The sequence below is a fragment of the Trichoderma atroviride genome, chromosome 3, assembly GCF_020647795.1.
Source record: "Trichoderma atroviride chromosome 3, complete sequence".
NCBI classification, from domain to species: domain Eukaryota; kingdom Fungi; phylum Ascomycota; class Sordariomycetes; order Hypocreales; family Hypocreaceae; genus Trichoderma; species Trichoderma atroviride.
Window position 1 is genome coordinate 5,363,622 of NC_089402.1, and position 18,451 is coordinate 5,382,072.

At 51.6% G+C, this 18,451-nt stretch overlaps 8 protein-coding genes and 1 non-coding gene across 9 annotated transcripts; 4 read left to right on the forward strand and 5 right to left on the reverse strand.

Annotated features, from left to right (window-relative positions):
- Positions 1-182: 182 nt before the first annotated feature.
- Positions 183-1,482, reverse strand: TrAtP1_007096 (uncharacterized protein; the record flags this gene model as incomplete). Its single annotated transcript, XM_066113384.1, has 3 exons — positions 183-356; positions 420-900; positions 950-1,482. 3 exons carry the CDS (start codon positions 1,480-1,482, stop codon positions 183-185), a joined length of 1,188 nt encoding a protein of 395 aa, XP_065969470.1.
- A 2,611-nt stretch (positions 1,483-4,093) lies between these two features.
- Positions 4,094-5,682, reverse strand: TrAtP1_007097 (uncharacterized protein; the record flags this gene model as incomplete). Its single annotated transcript, XM_014082119.2, has 4 exons — positions 4,094-4,453; positions 4,521-5,298; positions 5,374-5,491; positions 5,574-5,682. 4 exons carry the CDS (start codon positions 5,680-5,682, stop codon positions 4,094-4,096), a joined length of 1,365 nt encoding a protein of 454 aa, XP_013937594.2.
- A 1,115-nt stretch (positions 5,683-6,797) lies between these two features.
- On the forward strand, positions 6,798-8,044 carry TrAtP1_007098 (uncharacterized protein; the record flags this gene model as incomplete). The annotated part of the gene is made up of 3 exons (XM_014082118.2): positions 6,798-6,950; positions 7,008-7,232; positions 7,304-8,044. 3 exons carry the CDS (start codon positions 6,798-6,800, stop codon positions 8,042-8,044), a joined length of 1,119 nt encoding a protein of 372 aa, XP_013937593.2.
- A 2,720-nt stretch (positions 8,045-10,764) lies between these two features.
- TrAtP1_007099 lies at positions 10,765-10,844 on the reverse strand. Its single transcript has one exon. It is a non-coding gene; the product is annotated as a tRNA-Gly (tRNA).
- A 1,923-nt stretch (positions 10,845-12,767) lies between these two features.
- TrAtP1_007100 (uncharacterized protein) lies at positions 12,768-13,497 on the forward strand (the record flags this gene model as incomplete). The annotated part of the gene is made up of 2 exons (XM_014082116.2): positions 12,768-13,030; positions 13,098-13,497. 2 exons carry the CDS (start codon positions 12,768-12,770, stop codon positions 13,495-13,497), a joined length of 663 nt encoding a protein of 220 aa, XP_013937591.1.
- A 144-nt stretch (positions 13,498-13,641) lies between these two features.
- Positions 13,642-13,884, reverse strand: TrAtP1_007101 (uncharacterized protein; the record flags this gene model as incomplete). The annotated part of the gene is made up of 1 exon (XM_066113385.1): positions 13,642-13,884. One exon carries the CDS (start codon positions 13,882-13,884, stop codon positions 13,642-13,644), a length of 243 nt encoding a protein of 80 aa, XP_065969471.1.
- A 958-nt stretch (positions 13,885-14,842) lies between these two features.
- Positions 14,843-15,400, forward strand: TrAtP1_007102 (uncharacterized protein; the record flags this gene model as incomplete). Its single annotated transcript, XM_066113386.1, has 1 exon — positions 14,843-15,400. One exon carries the CDS (start codon positions 14,843-14,845, stop codon positions 15,398-15,400), a length of 558 nt encoding a protein of 185 aa, XP_065969472.1.
- A 301-nt stretch (positions 15,401-15,701) lies between these two features.
- On the forward strand, positions 15,702-15,920 carry TrAtP1_007103 (uncharacterized protein; the record flags this gene model as incomplete). The annotated part of the gene is made up of 1 exon (XM_014082115.2): positions 15,702-15,920. One exon carries the CDS (start codon positions 15,702-15,704, stop codon positions 15,918-15,920), a length of 219 nt encoding a protein of 72 aa, XP_013937590.2.
- Positions 15,921-16,306: 386 nt separating this feature from the next.
- On the reverse strand, positions 16,307-17,464 carry TrAtP1_007104 (uncharacterized protein; the record flags this gene model as incomplete). The annotated part of the gene is made up of 1 exon (XM_014082114.2): positions 16,307-17,464. The coding sequence occupies one exon, from the start codon at positions 17,462-17,464 to the stop codon at positions 16,307-16,309; it is 1,158 nt and encodes a 385-aa protein (XP_013937589.2).
- Between the last annotated feature and the right edge of the window lie 987 nt (positions 17,465-18,451).

The window sequence follows — 18,451 nt, forward strand, 5'->3', positions numbered from 1 at the left end:
AATAAACTCCGTCCCTATATGATGATTTCAGAATCGTGAAATGAACAAGGCCATGCACTTGGCCATGCAAGAAAATAACAAAAGGAAATCATTCGCGTCAAATCATGCTTCTTCTTGTCGCTCGTCGTAAGGTTTTGTCTTTTTTTTGTTTTTATTCCCTTTTTGGGCGGAAAAAAAGACTTTTACTGCTTCTCGGGAATCACAACACCCCACTTGTGGCTGACGTTGCCGTACATGATGTCGCCGATCCAAGTCTTGATCTTGGAGGTGATGACGTTGGGGGTGTTTTCAGGGCCCATGGGAATGTTGATATCCTTGCCGCGGTGGTGGATGGCAGAGACGGGGCAGACAAAGTACTAGGCGGTAATGCGTTAGCTTTCTATCCTTTACATCAGCATCAGCAGACTAAATCGACTTACAGCAGTTCCGGCGGCAAAAGACTCAATCAGTCGTCCCTCGGCATCGGCCTCAATGACCTCGTCAATGGTGTACTTGCGCTCGGTAATCTCCAGCTCGTCGCCCAGACGCTCGCGGGCCATCTCCAGGATGCTTCGGCGGGTGACGCCGTCCAGGATCAGCTTGTCGTCCAGGGGCGCGGTGATGAGCTCCTTCTTGCCGTCCTTGCGCGTCCAGACAATGAAGAAGTTGCTGGCACCGGCCTCGGTGCACTCGCCATCCTTGCCGTACAGCCACAGGATCTGGTGGTAGCCGCGGCGACGGGCATCCGAAGTGGCAGCCAGCGAAGGGCCGTAGTTGGCACCGACCTTGGCATAGCCGAAGCCGCCTACCCAGGCGCGGACCATGTCCTCGGGCGACGTGTGCAGGCGCATGCCGCCGACGGGGCTGTCGAGCTTGGGCATGTACGTGATGATGATGTACAGCATGGCCTCGCGGGGGGGCCTGGACGCCGAGCTGCGACTGCGTGCCAATCAGGGTGGGACGGATGTACAGGTAGTTGCCGGGCTTGTCCTTGGGCAGCCATCGAGGGCCGTCGACGGAGAGCAGAGACAGGATCAGCTTCTCGAGCTCGGCCGGGTCAAAGATGGGCAGCGAGATGCGGCTGGCAGAGAGCAGCATGCGGGCGCAGTTGCAGTCCGGGCGGAAGGTGCGCAGCTTTCCATCATAGCCGCGGTAGACCTTGAGGCCCTCGAAGCACTCGGTGGCGTAGTGCAGCACAGAGGCCGTGGGCATGAGGCTCAGGGGGCCGTAGGGCTTGATTTCGGGGGCGGCCCAGCCTCCAGCGGCGGTCCAGGTGGCCGTGAGCATGTGGTCAGTGCAGATGGTGTGCTCGCTGGCATTGGCGACGGCCTCGTCGGGCACCTCCCGCGGGTTCTTGGTCAGGTTGTAGGTGAGCTTGGAGGCATCGAGGGGAGCCGGCAGGACGTCGTCGGTGGTGGGCTTGGTGGGCTGCGTGGCCTCCTTGACCTGGATGTTGGCGGCTGTCAGGTCGACATCCTGGGTTGGGATAGCGGAGGGGGCCATTGCTGCGGTTGAGAGGCAAAAACCAAACGTGGACTTGAAGCAAAAGTAAAGGTTGATGTTTTGGGAACAAGAGAAGAGAGGCTTCCTGTGTTCAAGGAGGGAAGGGAACAAGTCTCTTTATCTGTGGAATTGGGCCAGGTCCGGACTCTAGAGGAGTACCCGGCGGGTGCAGGGTCCGATGGTGGGTCAAGGCAATGGGGGAATGACTCAAATGGAGTAAAGAAAAATTCTTGTGGCTTGTTGTACCTGGACTGGGAGCGCGAGGTTGAGGAGGAGACTCTGGCGGAAGCTCCGTATCGGAGGCGGGAGCTGCTTCGGCAAGTTGCAAGTGCAAGGATACCAAAAGGGAAGTGCTCTTCTGTTTCTGGGGTTGGCAGGTGAGAATATGGGAATAGTAGACAGTCCCGGATTGGATAATTTTTAAGCACGGCAAAATAAAAATGAATACTGGATGGAAAATACAAAAACAAAAAATGTTGTCACTTGCTGCTCCAAAGAGGCAAATCGGCTCCGCCGTACCAGAAAAAAAAAGGTGCTTATCCCGTCCTGTTGGTTAGGATCCACCCCAAAGTCCGGCTGCCAGCCAACAAAAGTGATAGGAAACGGTAACTTGTGGTTCCCAGCTTCATTAGCTAGTTGGACAAAGCGGCTACTCAAGGAGCAAAGAAAGTCGGTGCGGCGTAAAGTGGGTTCTTGCTAGGGAAAAAAAAAAAACTTGTCGTTCCAGGTGCGGCGCTAGAAGCTGAAACTAGCAGATAGGCGACGATGAGAGACACTTGACAAAGGGCGTGGATGGGGATTGGACTAGCAATGGTATCGGATTATTATCAATCTCGCACAAGTACGTAGAAAGTAGTACAACTTGATGATGATAAGAGGAGGCTTCTAAAAACGGAGCTATTGTTTTCCAGTTACTGACACAGGATGCGGCTGTGGGGATCCGTGAGGAAGCACCAGTGACTTGATGAGGAAAGAGAAGAGACCCCCAGCCTGCAAGTAAGCAGAATTAAGTATTCGACACAGAAACATCAGCTATACGACAAAAGAAGATTACAGTTTTGCTGAAAGAGGGACGAACGGAGATGCAAGAAAGCCATGGGCCCCCTTGACTGGCTGCGCTGAAAACATGGGCAGGTGACCGCTGAAGGTTTTATCAACCCGCAACTTTGATATCGCGCCTGTACTATCCCGTGTCTGCCCGCGCCACCCATGTGCCGAGCTGTGTCTCAGCCTTTTTCTGTTATAAATAGCGTGTCATTGTTTGTTTTTCCTTAGCACGGTTTCTGTACGTAATTGTACTGATGCTGCTCATGACTGCTGATTTGTGTCATGAGATTCTTCCATCTCCAGTGAATGAATGATTCAATTGCCTCCGGCAGTTGTACTCTGCTGTAATACAGCGCCCATCGCTGTAAATTCCGCTCTTTTGTCGTCCCCCCGCCAAAGCGGATCCCCAAGAGCCGATGCCGAACAGCCCGGCCCAACTTTCCGGCGTGCGGAAATGCTCCGACCCGCTTGTTTTCGCTTAGGCCGCGGCCCCTCGTGCCAAATCAGGCGTGGGCGCAGTCAGATAAGATAGCTGGAGGATGGATTACAGTTGCAGCATGACGACGAGATACGGACAAAGGACATGATGCCGGCCATGGTATGTAAGCTAATTGCATGTACTAATTGTAATTTAATCAATGCGCAGAGTGAGAATGTGGCATCCCTCCTTACTGTTAGCCCAATTGTATGCATTCCGATAAGGCAACTGCAGCTCTTTGACAAGACAATGCGGGGAAGGGCGCGCCAAGTTGATCAATTTTGATCAGTTTTTGAAGCCCTCCGTCTTCGGGACGTTGGGTTTAGACAGATTCGCAGATTGCGCGATGAAACCTCGGAGTGGCATTCAACTGGCGCCGTCTCCGGTCCGGGAGTCGAATCAACGGGAGTCACATCTTGTCCTCATTTTGTTCTTCTTTTCTCTTCTCTTCACTTTTCCTTTTTCAATTAATTGTAGAATTGCAATCATGCTCTTTTACTCAGCAAGTCCTCGAAACGCCTCTTTTCTCATATCACCTCTTCCGTTTCCGTTTCGCTATCACTAACCCATAGCGTCCTATCATCGATCCCCACTCAAAAAATATCCTCAGAGTAAAAGGCGGAATAGTCGGTGCCGTCAATAGCCGTTGCCTCCATGTAAGGAACACAACAACGCCCAACAAAGAGCCCCCCTCTTTTCAATCTCATCGCAGTTACGCAACTCTGTTTGGCTGCGTATGACGGCTATGAGATCATCGATGGCCGCCGGCGCATAAGCCCGCCCTCATGTGGTCAGAAGCCGTGGCGGTGACATTCCGCCCAACCACAGCTCAGCAAGCAAAAGCCATCATTATTCGAATTTGGCCAATTGACAATTCGTCGCCAAGCCAACCCGCTTCTATGTAATACTACATACCTATGTACTTTGTACTCTAATATCTCTTCCCGATTCATTTTTTTCTCCTCTGGCCTGTTGAAGACTCTCTGTGGGTATTGCCCAAAACTCCAGAAAAAAAAGTTGAAAAAATCACATCGCCTGCTGTGACCATCCCTTCAATGCACGCAAACATGGCTTCTCTACACTCCTTCAGCTTGACATGACTCCTCTCTCCGCCTCCTTCTTGCGCTGCTCCTCCTCCAACAGCTCACGAGCCCTCGCCGCCGCTTCCACCTCGGCCTTGACGCCCTTGGCCCGCTGGCGCGCCTCGTACATGTCGCGGCTCTTCATGATTCGCTGCACAATCTCGCCCGCATTGACGTGAGAGAACGTGTGCTCGCCGATCTGGCGGTATATGCCCATCGCTTTGGGCGCCGTGTACGGGTCATATGTCAAAGGCATGAATGCTGTTGGTCCATGGTAGACTGCGTCGGGAACGCCCCACGGCAAATCCGAAAGGTAGCTCTCAGTCGGCGTAAACGGAGCCCCGAAAACAGTCGCATTAATATACTGGAGCAAGAATAAGCAATCGGTACAAGATGCAGAGGGAAGAAAGGATGGCTAGAAGTGGTCTTACCTTGCACTGAAGGACGCAGAGTCCACGCTCGTAGATGTTCATGATGGGGTAGTTAACGCCCTTCCACTCATTAATCACCCTGTCCTCGTGAACGCCCGCCACGACATATGCCGGGCCGTAGTCCTTTCCACCGTTTGCCTGCTTCCTCTTCTCCGTGGCCTCTGCAGAAAACCAGCCTGCCTCGCGCGCAAGCTTGTCTTCCTCTTCCAGTACCTTACACAGGAATGCAATGTGACCACTAGAGAAGAGATCGAACCCGCCATCGACATAGACCACGCGCTGGCCGGGCTTCTTGCCAGCTCCCTCGAGGAAGCTTTCGTAGGACCCGCGGACGCCCTCGCTAGACCCTGACTTGTCGGGTGTCGCAGAATGCCAGAACCAGACATCGACACCGGGGTTCTTTGCAGTCTCGTCCGTTGCGTATAGCTTGATTCTATCCAACATGGCCTCAGACTGGGCCTTGCGCTCCTCTGCCGTGCCTACGCCCTCTTCTCCGGCCAGCACCTTCTTCAGAGACTTGATGAAATGCGTCCTAGTGCATAACAGCATGCGTCCAACGAGGTCAGTGGTGGAAATTCCAGGAGAGCGCTTGACTACCTTGAACCGCCCAGCCTCCTTGACGAAGCGGTAGCAGTCATTTCCATCGCTGTCCGAGGTAATATCGTCGCCGTGAACAACGTATCTGCAACCATAGTGCGAGATGTAGGGGAGCTGCGTGACGTAGGGAGCATGGCCAACCGATTTGGTGACCCAACGACAGGCATCTGTAGCTGCGAGACTGCATGCCAATCTAGTCAGTATCTCTTGAATTTTTTCGGTTTCTTGTACAATAGCCGCGAATGGGTCAACGTACCGCTCGTCGAGATCCATGACTGTAGGGCCCTTGTTGGCAAGGATCGATTCGTCCGAGTGGACACCGACGTATAGCTCATCGCCGAGCTGTCGAGCTTGAACCATGGCTCCAGCATGTCCTGAGAACCACGTCAAGACACGTCAGCAAAGACATGGCAGAGGGCCAATGGCAGAAATACGGGCACGAAATCGGAGTCTCACCATGATGGAAAAAGTCCCAACAGCCATCCACCCAGATGCGACCGTCGAGAAGCTCCGGCGCAGGCTCTCCTCGAGGCTGCTCGAGATCTTCAAAGCTCGGAGCGCTCATGATGGAAAGGCCGAGGACGAAAGGTGCTGATTCGGTCTAGTGGTGATGCAGGGATGCAATAAAATATTTGCAGTTGGTCGCGCAAACCGCGGAATGTCGATTCGCAGCTCGTTGGCACCTTGTGAAGCTCCAAAAGCGGCGTTGGTGAAGCTACCGCGGGTGCTGGGATTTCGAGAAAGCTGCTTGTTCAGGGGTTCAATCAAGTTACTCGACTGCGGGGAAATGAAGTGACATGCCACCGCTATCTTATCGGACAGGTTAGTGGGCGTTGGCGGCTTTGAGCGCTGTGGCTCCCCTAGAACCATCCAGCGAATGACGCTAGCACGTGAAGTTCAATGCCGCCTTGATGTTGAGGTATTGATCCATTTACTTCTTTGACGCTTCATCTGTTCATCATCTTCTCTTGTAGGACCTGAACACCATGTCTTCAATGAGATCGAGTTGAGAGCCTGATTATGAGGACCAATTGGTCGTTGCTCTCTTGGATTATCGGCTGGTCACTCAAACACGTGCTTTACCATTCCACTTGACAATCTAGTATCCCGCCATGGGCCCTGTCTTGCTTCAAAAGTTCTCTCGTCCAAGGTCCTTCCGTCCAATTCTGGCAGCAGGATGGCTTCAACCCTAATATACAGCAATAGGTCAAGATCCACCTTGTCCGATCCAGGAACTGAAAATCGCCAGAAACACCGCCAAGCTGCTCCTACACGTGGGCGTCCAGGTGCATCACACACAATTTAGAGCCTCCAGCCCCGGCCTGGCCCGCCACGTTCCCGATCGATTGGAGCCTACAGGGCGCCTCATCTCCAGTGACATGTTGGCCGTTCTGCTCTCGACACCGACAACAGCACGCTAACAGCGGCTGCTCGGTCCAATTGCTGACAGGCCCCAGAGTCTCCAGAGTCTCCAGAGTAGCATCGGCGCTGCATATGACTTCATGGGCACCAACTGGCCCTGTCGATGTTACATTTCCCCGTTGCGACAGGCATTGACAGCGCAGCTCGACGCCATTATATAAGGCTGCGCAGCGCATCTTCTGCTCGGAGCTCGATCCGAACTCCTGCTAGTCAGCCAGCTTTGCGACGCCTCGAAACATCACAGCGTCTTCCGCCAAGATGAAGTCCTCTCTCCTGTCGGCTGTCCTGGCGCTTGCTCCCGGCGCCATTGCCTGGAAACAAGTCTCCAGCTGCGACGACATCAAGTACACGTCGGTCCCGGGCTTCTTCCTCCAGGACGACCCCAACACCAATCCCAGCACCTTTGACTATGTACGCAAAAATTACCCGCGAGATACGGAAGCAAGGCCAAACTCACACATGTCATAGGCAAGCCAGAACTTTGGCCTCCTCAACAGGACGTATCCCACCGATGCCAAGTTCGACCCTCGGCACAAGAAGACTCAGTGGCAGCGCTTTGCCAATTATGTCGACTCGCTGAACGAGGAGTGCAGAAGGGACAAGAAGACCACCTACAAGGTGCTCTTCATGGGCCGTCACGGCGAGGGATGGCACAACGCCGCCGAGACCTATTATGGCACTCCTGCGTGGAACGTGAGTATTGCAAATGCCCCCTTTGTTTTGTAGATAAGCCCTAGCCGGCTGCTAACATTTACTTTTCTCAGTGCTACTGGGGTGAACTCGATGGCAATGGCACTGCTACCTGGTCCGATGCCCAGTTGACTGCCAACGGTATTGCCCAGGCCAGCAAGGCCAACGCCTACTACAAGTCACGCTTTGAACAGGAAAAGATGCCGTACTTTGAGTCATACTACAGCTCGCCCCTCAAGCGATGCATCCAGACCGCCAACACCACCTTTGCCACTCTCAACCTGCCTCACTCACATGCCTTCAAGCCCACCATCAAGGAGCTCTTCCGTGAGAGCATCAGCATCCACACCTGCGACCGCCGCTCTACCAAGACTCAGATCCACGCATTTGCGCCCCATTTCCTGTTTGAGGAGGGCTTTTCCGAGGACGACCTGCTGTGGCGCGGCAGCGAGGACGAGGGCGAGACCTCTGCCCACCAGGTCGCGCGCAGCAAGATTGTCATTGACGACGTCTTTTCGCACGACGACAACACCTGGATCAGCATCACCAGCCACTCTGGTGAGATTGGCAGCATCCTGACTGTGCTGAACCACCAGTCTTTCGGCCTCAACACCGGCCAGATCATTCCTGTCCTTGTCAAGGCCGAGTTGGTTGAGCCCACTGTCGAGCCCACCACCACCTATGCTTCTTTCACTACCGAACCGACATGCAAGTCACCGCCCTTGACCAGTATCGCCGGCCAGGGTTGCGTTTGCGCCACCGTCACCACCACTACCTTTACCACTGCAAAGGCTACGTTGAAGGCCGAACTCTGAGGATTCCTGTCTTACTTGTACCAGGAGCAATTCTGCCAGGTGGCCGTCAGTGATGTTATTAAAAATACAAATGCTTAATACTGTATATAGTACTTATAATTGATGATGATGTATAATACTTTATGAGCTGTGGTGTGCTGAGAGTTCTATGTCATTTAAATTATACCTCGGTTACTACTGCTACTGCTGCTATAGACGCTACATTTAGTGTATATAAGATCCAAAACTTTTCTATGTAGATTAACTGCTTCATCAGGTACATCTGGGGTGCTGGATAATCTCTTCCTCTTGTAAAACCAGATTCAGAGAGGAAAAAAAGTTTTTATCAACCATCCAGCGACACAATTGGAATAGATGTCCTAGCTACCATGACACCGCGGATGAATCTGTAAACACAACTTCGTGTACTGTGTTCTCGTAAGAACTGGCTGCTACGCCAAGAGTGAAATTTCGCCTTTACAAGAACCTCGAGATGAAACCTTCCTGGGCTAATTTCATTACATGTCGAGGCTTATTTTCCAACAGTAGATCTGGAATTCAGGTGCCCTGGCGAGGGGCGCTAACATGTGAGATTGCCAGCAACATATGTTTGAGGCTATCAAAGGCAACAAACTTGTTCAAGTTTGTGATTTATTCTACAACTTTCCGGCGTATAAAAAGGTAAGCTGAATTTAAAGGAAGGCATAATAAATAATGATAGAGCCATATGACCACTTAATAGAGGTGCTTATTTATTCAGAAGTTTTACTGAGCCATCCTCTTCTTTCTGTCCCCTTTCTCTCCTCTTTCATCGCCAAGCTTCCTCATATCACCTGGATAAGTAGCGCTGAACTAACACTGAAACAATCAGTTGCTTTCGATCAAACACGGCAGATTTGTTCAAACTGTGACAAGGGACGACGTCGGGGCGTTTGGCTATTAGAGTTGACTGTAATCACTAGCATATCCGTTCTCACACCTCCGTGCACCAACTTGGTTCTTTGGTTATTACAATACAGACACATTCTACTCTTCTATTTATTACAACATGAATAAATATTATCCATAGCTGTCGTCAAGGATTTCGTCTACAACATGGCCCCCCGCAGAAACACACGTTTGAGCGGGACACACATTGAGCAAAATATATCGCCAAAAGCCAAAAGAATCGTCAACATGTCACCACCACGCCGCCGGATAGTGCAAAACGTCGCCGGAGCTCAACAGCGAGCGATGCAGAAAACGGATCCAAATGGTTCGACTTGTCGGCCTACAAGACGACTCCGCAGTAATGGAATACCTCCATTTTCTCACTAGGGTGTTGGATACCCAACCTTTTTTCCTATAATAAAGGCCGGTTAAATGAGGGAGAGGGAGTTATATAATCGTTGATTGCTATCAAAGCCTTCATCAACCATCCGCCGACAAAATTAAAACGAGAATCATGGCTGCCGTAATGTTTCAGAAAAGCCTCTGTAAATAGTCTCGTATACTGTGGTCTCATAAGGAACTGGCCATCATGCGGAATGTAAACCCCATTTACAGGGACCTCAAGATGAACCTCCGTGGCCCTACATGTAGTCATCATATCTTGAGCCCCGTATCCAACAAAGCAAAATCCCTTAATGAACTTCTTCATCCAATCTGTGAATCGCTTGACTGCGAAGACCTGACCACTTTTTTTTGTTGAATGCATCTGCTGTTGGTGAGGTTGCTACATTTCCTCTTATTGCAACTCGAGAGAGAGATTGTCAAACGCGTTTGAGCTAGAGCAAACACAGATCCAGTCCATCGCAATCGCATCTTCAGCTCGTCATATCGACACTGGCGTTCCAATTGCTCACAGACGGATCCCAACCACAGGGCCATGATCTTTCAATACCGCCCACTGCCACTTTCCAGTTGCCTCCCGCCAGCTTTGGCGCCAAGTTGCAGCCTCGCAAAAACGTGCTTAGAGTGCTCAAGCCCTTCAATTCCCAGGACATTAAAATCTTGCTGCTGGAAAATGTTAACCAGGTGAGACTGTTTTCGACACTTGTGTTTGCGGTATACTCATTGTACAGTATTCCTTTGAGGTGAGCGGTTTTTATCAGTGAACAACGGATTATTTAACGGAGAAGTCATTCAGCACCCTAATTTTATTATATAACACCCCAACTATAGCGTAATAAGGCAGCTAGTTTATATATTAAATATACAGCTGCTAAATACTTATTAAAATAGTTATAATAGTTATAATAGTAATAGTAGCAGTAGTAGCAGTAGTAGCAGTAGTAGCAGTAGTAGCAGTAGTAGCAGTAGTAGCAGTAGTAGCAGTAGTAGCAGTAGTAGCAGTAGTAGCAGTAGTAGCAGTAGTAGCAGTAGTAGCAGTAGTAGCAGTAGTAGCAGTAGTAGCAGTAGTAGCAGTAGTAGCAGTAGTAGCAGTAGTAGCAGCAGCAGCAGCCTAAGCTACAGCTGGAGTGCTAAATAAGATGATCGGGGTGCCAGATAACTTTTCTTTTTCTTTTTGGGGTGTTGGATAATAGAACTGGGGTGCTGGATAATGGCTCCCTTATTATAACCCACGAGTGCGAAATACCGCGAAAAGAGCACAACATTCCGACTCGATTTGTTACAATCGACAAGCCGGACATCAAACTGCCTGCTCTATAAACACCACAAACCAGAGCCATGGAAACAGAATACAAAGAGAAGAAGAATCCTGACCAATAGCAAAAATAAACACAAAAAGAAATGTTTACTGCGTAATCTGGGAATCGAACCCAGGGCTCCCCGACGTTGCGGATGGCAACGGAGAATTTTACCACTAAACCAATTACGCGGTTATGAGTTGTGATGGTGGCTCTCTGCGAAATCTCACATCTTGAACAAAACATACAGCGACATATCGACGCATTTGAGATACCGCCATCACCAAGTATTAACTCTCTACAAGCAGTCTCTCATATTCTAGAGGAGCTGGTCTGCCAGTATTGGTACATACATTGAAGTCCCAAATGTCATATCACACACCATGTGTATCTTATCTTAACGACGGATTGACTCCAACTACACGATCTCTCGGACCTAAAAGCCTACCTACAATGGTTTAGTCTACTGGCTCTATCGAACGGGTGAGTATGAGCGTTAACGAGTGGCAAGATAAGATGTGGCGTATTTGGAAGGCGTGTATCTTAGAATAAGCTTACTCAAGAAGGAGATAAGCAGCGGTATCGTGAGAAGATGAAGAATACTCAAAATCGTTTTCAAGAGGAGACTAAAGCTTCAAGTTTCCGAAGTCGCAAGGAAAACTCTTCAGAGAAAGGTGGCAGTGACTTCAAACCAATGCTTTGCAGGCGATCCAAGTGTCGTTTCAGTGTCTTCCATCTCTTCAGGTTCCTCTCTAGAATCTCGATATTTGGACTTGTGGATTTACTCGAGTAGAATAGTACTAGTAATTACCATATGTTCCAATAGCTCTCTATCTTCTCAAAGTTTTCGTATAAGCTGTAGTTCATGGTCTTATCCAAAGATACAATATTGGCCAAATAACCATCATATTGTTCGCAAAGGATACTCTTTTAAACTCAGCAGTCCCATGCCCTCCATTTCTTGAGGAGTGCCGTATACGCAATAGTAGCTTACTCTTCAACCATCCTGAATATTTCCACCTCACCAGCGGCAAAACTAGCTGTTCCCAATGCGTCGTCCCCTTTCCAGCTGACTTTAGGCAAAATAACAAATCGTTGTTTAATCACTATAAACATCATTACTAACAGAAAACATGTCATAGAAACATCGTGTCAGCAACGGGCAACTGTGCCTTCTCCCCGAATCCAACTTTATAACCAATTTAGCCGTTAGACAAGCTGCAGGCCAAGCCGCCTTCACCCCGCAAATCAGTGTCTTTGAGTCCCGGTTTTTTATTTCCCGGACTGCTTCATCGGCACTAGGCTGATAGGTAGGAACATTTTCTTGTCAAGAATCTTAGGGTGTATGCAGCTGTAGGCAGGGGTGTTGGAGAAGTTTATGGTTAAAAGAAGCATATGATAATAGTATATGTAATACATTCAGCTTAATATAGCTAATGCTGCATGGCTGCCCATGACTGCTGCTACCATGACACGCTGTCTCTACCTTGCGGCAAAGATGGGACTATTCGCCATTTGAGACCAGGATATTGCAATTGCAGTGTAGCTATTCTGAATGCTTGATTTTGTTTCCCATTGTGGTTTACTGCGCCCCATATCTCTCCACATATGACTGTTATGAACAGCAGATACTACTTCAAAATAGCCCGTCCCTTCGCACGCTACTGGGTATGCCTTTTTCCTTTTATTTTCTTCTCCTTTTTTTCTTCAGTTCGATCCCCGAGTTGCCAAGATCAAATTAGCCGTTAGCCAGTGAATGAAGTGTACCGGTTCTTGCATGTGCCGGAGCCAAGGACTTGAGTCCAGACGACGTCGATGCGAGCTGTAATTTAACAGTAGTTACTGCTCAGGCATTACCACGTCAGAATAAGAGAACAAGGCGTAATGGTTCCATGAAAACCAATTTCCCCATTGGCGCGGTAAAATGAATCATGACATGCACCTGGTCTGCTCTGAAGCCGTATGAGACAAGGTAGCCGTTGCTGTAATTATCCGCGAACCAACTTATAACGACGTCCCAGCCCGCTGTCAACCGGGGTCTTTTAGTGAATCAACAATCAAACAACCACATTCACATAGTCTACCACAGCAAGACAGAGAAGCCCATCAACACCATGGTCGCCTTCACATCTCTCCTCGCCGGCTTTGCCGCTGTTGCCGGAGTCCTGTCGGCTCCTACTGAAGACGTGCAAGTCGAAAAGCGTCAGGCCATTGGCCCCGGCACTGGCTTCAACAACGGCTACTACTACTCGTACTGGAACGACGGCCATGCCGGCGTGACTTACACCAACGGCGCTGGCGGCTCGTTCAGCGTCAACTGGGCCAACTCGGGCAACTTTGTGGGAGGCAAGGGATGGAACCCGGGCAGCAGCACCAGGTGAGTTTCTGTTTGCCACCCTTTGTACCACACATGTATCCGTGTCAGAGAGCTCACGCCACGCAAGAACCATCAACTTCTCCGGCAGCTACAGCCCCAACGGCAACAGCTACCTCTCCGTCTACGGCTGGTCCAAGAACCCGCTCATCGAGTACTACATTGTCGAGAACTTTGGCACCTACAACCCGTCGACGGGCGCCACCAAGCTGGGCGAGGTGACGTCTGACGGCAGCGTCTACGACATTTACCGCACGCAGCGCGTCAACCAGCCGTCCATCATCGGCACGGCCACCTTTTACCAGTACTGGTCGGTGCGCCGCAGCCACCGCTCCAGCGGCTCGGTCAACGTGGGCAACCACTTCAACGCCTGGCGCAATCTCGGCCTGACGCTGGGACAGCTGGACTACCAGATTATTGCCGTGGAGGGATATTTCAGCTCTGGCAGCGCCAACATTAACGTCAGCTAGGTGGCTGATGAGGAGGACATGTAGTCTTTGTTGAGGCAACTGATGACGGCAATTAGCAGTGTACATGTGGACTCGTATACACATCATTTGACCAAGTAGGAAATTAAACGTGTTTGGGTACATTGTTGTTCACAGTGATCGAACCTATGAAGCGACCTCGATGCCATCTGTCCCAGGAAACATTCTTTGATAGAGATGCGTTGCTGATCCGCGATCCGAGCCGCCAACTCTAACACTGGCTCGTCCACTAGCAGCACTAAGCCGGCAGGCAGCGGAGCCCAGTTGCGTGTAATCGAGAGAGCTGTTCATGTTAATGAAGACGGAATCGGCCAGATTAGCCTCGGTGGCGCCCAGTAGTTGAAAGTCGAAAGCCTCTGACTGGTGCATGTCTGGTGTTGATTACATCAATGTACCGCATCAGGTCCGCAGGGCTGCTGGGTACCTGCAGCTCTACCCGCTATACTTGTAGTCGCGCAGGTACTATTCGGCGTCTCTCACGCTTAGGCTGCGGGACATAGATGGCCCGGCGCAGCGTCAGTTCGCGACCGGCTCCAGCGCCAGCTCCAGGCATCCGTCACCAGACCACGCCTCACTTCGCGCCAGAGCCAAACTCTGTCGCCAAACATCATCAGCGTCCAGGCGCAACCGGAACCGCGACGCCCTTCTGCGCAGAATCGACACCGAAGCAAACGCCTGGCCGAGCCTCGTATCGTATCTGGTCCGCCGTGCCTGTCGCTTGAGCCCTCCCTAGCGCATAAAATGGGTTGAAACTTATCCCCCGGCCCGGCCACTCGTTGTTTCTCCCAGCCCTTTTCTCTCGCGCATCTCTGCCTGTCTGATCGCGACTCTCGCCTTCTTCTTCCTCTCCTCCTCCTCTCCTCCTCTCCTCCTCCTCTCGCCTTCCGCACCCAAACGACGCGTCGCATCGCAGCGCACAGCGGCCAGACGGGCTCGCAAACGCACGTCTTAGCGAGCACAAGCGAGTCAGCCAGCAGCACCCACTCGGGCAGGGAGCAGACAGCCAGTAAGTCCACAGCGCTCCAGCGACCCCCCAGTCCTGCAGTAGTGTCGTTTATACCGAGTTGGCTCGTTCTCCTGCATCTTCCAGCATCGTCCAATCCAGTCCATCCTTTTTGCCGTTGTCTGTCGTTTTGTCATTTTGTCGTTTTGTCATTTCGTCACTTTGTTTAGCCCGCATGGCATAGCATCTCGTTGTTGCCCTCCCGTCTCTGTTTTCTCGCGGCTCTGGCGTGCATTTCTTGTCCTCCATTCTCGGGTCCTTGGCTCGCACGGCTGGGGCCGGTCGGCGAAAACCGCGCGGCGCCCACCCAGAGAGTTGACGACGATGGCTAATCGTAAAGCGCACCAGCGCGAAGTCAGTAACCTGCACGAAGACCTCGGCCCCTACTACAGCCAGCCTGGCCGACGCGACATGTCGCAGCGAAACCGCAGCGGCCGCGGCTCGAACCGCAACAACGGCGGGGCCCACGGAGAGGAGGCCACGATATGGGAGTCGGCTAAAAACTCTTTCCAGGACCTCATCGGCGGCATCAACGCCGACAACGACAACCTGGACCAGCTGGTCGGCCTGGACAAGCAGGCCGGCACAATGGACCCCAACAGCGTGCCCACCGACATGATGAAGGCCATGGAGGCTCTCTGCCGCTCCGGCGTCAAAAACTCCGAGAACAACATCACCATGGCCAAGAATCTCATGGAGCAGCTCAAGCTGGTGCGTGCCGTTGTTGTTGCCAAGGAGCAAGCCGAAGCCGCATCGGCCGGCCCGTCCAAGAGGTCCACCACCCGGGACAGCGCCGCGGCCGCCTCTCTCTACGATTTCGACGGTGCCGGCGACTCCCCCCGTGCCCAGCCCCATGGCGAGTGCTTCCCGAAAGCATGGTGACCGGAGCAGCAACCGTGACCGGGACAGCATCCCGCCCAAGGCAGACAGCGTCGAGCCGCCCGGGTCCGTAAGCGGTGCCGGCGGAGCTCCCGGCTCTCTAAACAAGTCCAAGATTCTCTTTCAAAAGGGCGACGAGGTAGCGTTCAAACCCAAGGCCGTCAACGGTGAACAGACGTCCGACTGGATTCTAGGCGAAGTCGCGCAGGTCCTCGGCGAAGGAAAGAGTCGGCGGTACAAGGTCATCGACATTGAGCCGGATGACCAAAGCAAACAGAAAGAATACCGATCAAGCGCCAGCAGCATGATTCCCATTACGGCGGAAAGCCAGTCTAGCACCCTCAAAGACTACGAAGCGGGCCACATCGTCCTTGCCCTTTATCCCCAGACGACCACGTTCTACAAGGCCGAGGTCCATAGTATGGCGTCTACTGGCAAGGTTGATCTCAAATTCGAAGGGGAAAACGATTCTACCACCCTGCAGCAGGTAGAGCGACGATACGTTATCGAATATCGACCCTAGGCCGACGTATTCCCCTTCCATGTTGAATGTACATACCCATGTCTGATACCCCTTCAGTTGGGACTTTGTTTATCATGCCTGATACCTGGTTATGGAGTTTTTTTCGGATTGGAAATCGAGGTTAATTTTTCTTTTGGCCAGACAGTTGAGCGGCAACGCTTCTCACGGTGTTACGGAGGTTTCAAAAGGAAAAGGGAAAGCCGTGTTTATGGAATGAACTAGAGCTGGTAATTGCGGAGTTTTGGAGCACCCGGTGATTAATTATCTTGCTCAACTTTTTTTTTTTTAGTAATACAACGACGATATACCAGTAACATGAATTTGGATCAACACATGTCCCCATTACCGTGCCTTGTACAAGACAAGCAACTTTCACGACTTCATCTTTACTGAATCTGTTTGATATACTGGGGACCCTGGCCGCCAAATGCGCTGTTGCTGATGGTGCCGTGGAAATTGGTGTCGAGCGAGCCATCCGTGGCGTTGCGAGAAATGGCCGCCACGCCGAGAGCACCGTCTTGGTTGGTTACAAACAGGGAGCTGCCGTCGTTGCTGATGCTGAACATTCTAGGTCCCGTGCCGCCCGACGACACCGAGTTGATCCACAGGAGCTGCACATTGTCGGCGCCGTTATCAATGAGCTTGATATGGGCAATGTTGTCGGTGGCCTGGCCGGTTAGACGGTTGGAGAGGTACAGGTCCTTGTTGTCAGGGGAGAGGACGAGCTCGCCGGCGCCCGCACCCGCTGGCTTCTGGCTGTTGGGGCCAAAGCTGTTAAGCACCTGCGTGGTGGTGAATTCAATGCCCTTGCCGTTGTCGGTGTAGTTGAGCTTGTACGAGATGACAACGTTGCCCATCTCGCAGAGCAAAAAGTAGTGAGTGGCCTTTGCGGCGCCAAAAGGGTAAAAGACGCCGTGGCGGGGGCCAGAGCCAGCGGGCACGACGGCCATGCGGTTGACGATGTTGAAGGCGTCGTTCTGCGAGTCTATGACGAGGATGGAGTCGGTGCCCAAGTCATTGGCGAAGAAGTAGCGGCCGGTGGGATCGTTGACGGTCTGGTGCGGGTGAGGCGCGTCTTGGCGATCGGGATCAGGGCCGAGGGGGCCCGGGGACGAGATGCTCTTGATGAGGGACAGCCCGCCGTTTTCAATGTTCCAGACGTCAATCTTGCCGGAGCCGTAGCCAGCGCCGAGCATGCGGGTTCCGGCCTTGTTAGTCTCGAGGTGGACGACGCCGCCGGAGCCTTGCTTGTTGGTGACCTGCTTGATGGTGTTGGCGTTGGTGTCGATGTTGTAGAGGAAGGTGTTTGAGGCGATGTCGTTGACGGCGTAGAGGCTGTTGGGCGGGACAAAGGCGAGCCAGGAGGGGTCGGTGTTTTTGAAGGAGGAGTTGACGGCGGTGGTGAACTTGGAGCCGTCGTAGGAGGCGAGGTAGATGTGGCCGGAGTTGGCGTAGACGACTTTGGTGGAGGATGCTTGGGAGGTGGTGGGAGCGGCGAGAGAAGGGGAGGCGATGAGGGCCGCGGAGAGGGTGGAGATTTTCATTTTGATGGCTTTTGCCTTGAGCAACACGATTATACGATTGAGTGATGTATTTGGATCAGACGTTGGGAAACGAAGAATTTATAGGAGAAACTGGATCTACGAGCTGGATATCACACCTACGAATGTGACATTTGCAACCTGCCATCTCTGGCCTGGTAGCCTTTCTATCCTTCTTTTACCGCTCATTGGGTGTGTGCCAAGAATTGTTTCAAAAAGAGAGAGTCCAGATCATCTCTGCGGCTTTCGGTACGAGCTGACAGCATCCGATCTGCATGAGCTGGAGATGGTGAATGAGCGTCTACGTTGTCGATGTGGGCCATGGGAGAGGTGAGAGTTGCCGGATGGGGCAGGTGACGCAGGTTTTGGGGGTTGGAGTGTGAGTAGAGCCGAGTTTAAAAAATAAGCTTGAGTGGGAGGTTTTTTGATTAGTATTCATGTTGTTAATTCATGATATATGGGGGGCGTTGAAGAGTTGAGTTGTGAATTGCGTGGTCTATTTAGGGTAGGTAGTTGGGAGTGAGCTATACGATGTATGAATTAGGTATGTAGTATCGTAGATGATTAGATTAAAAGATCTCGGAGTTTATCAGGTCCTGTCATGGTTAAGCTTGGATAAGGTATGTAGATTTAGGGGTTTGTTTTTTTGTGTGGTGGTTGTCAATTGAAGAAATCGAGTTATGGATGGTTTTGCTCTAATATATACATTGGTGCAAATTTGGGTGAAGCTCAGCAAACAGAAATGTAATGGTGCTAAAACACTCACAGACCAGCCAATGGACCCAACTGATGCTAATAATGGACGGTCCTCCTGATTCGGCTGCTGTGGAGCTCAGCAAAAAACTGCTTTTACACATTACTTGCATCATATGCGATATATAGAGAAGATGAAAACAGAGAACAGGGCGTTGTCCAGGTACAGATACCTCGTGGCTTAAACAGCGACGAAGCGGAGATTATCAGGCGGCAACCCCTGAAAATGACTGCATG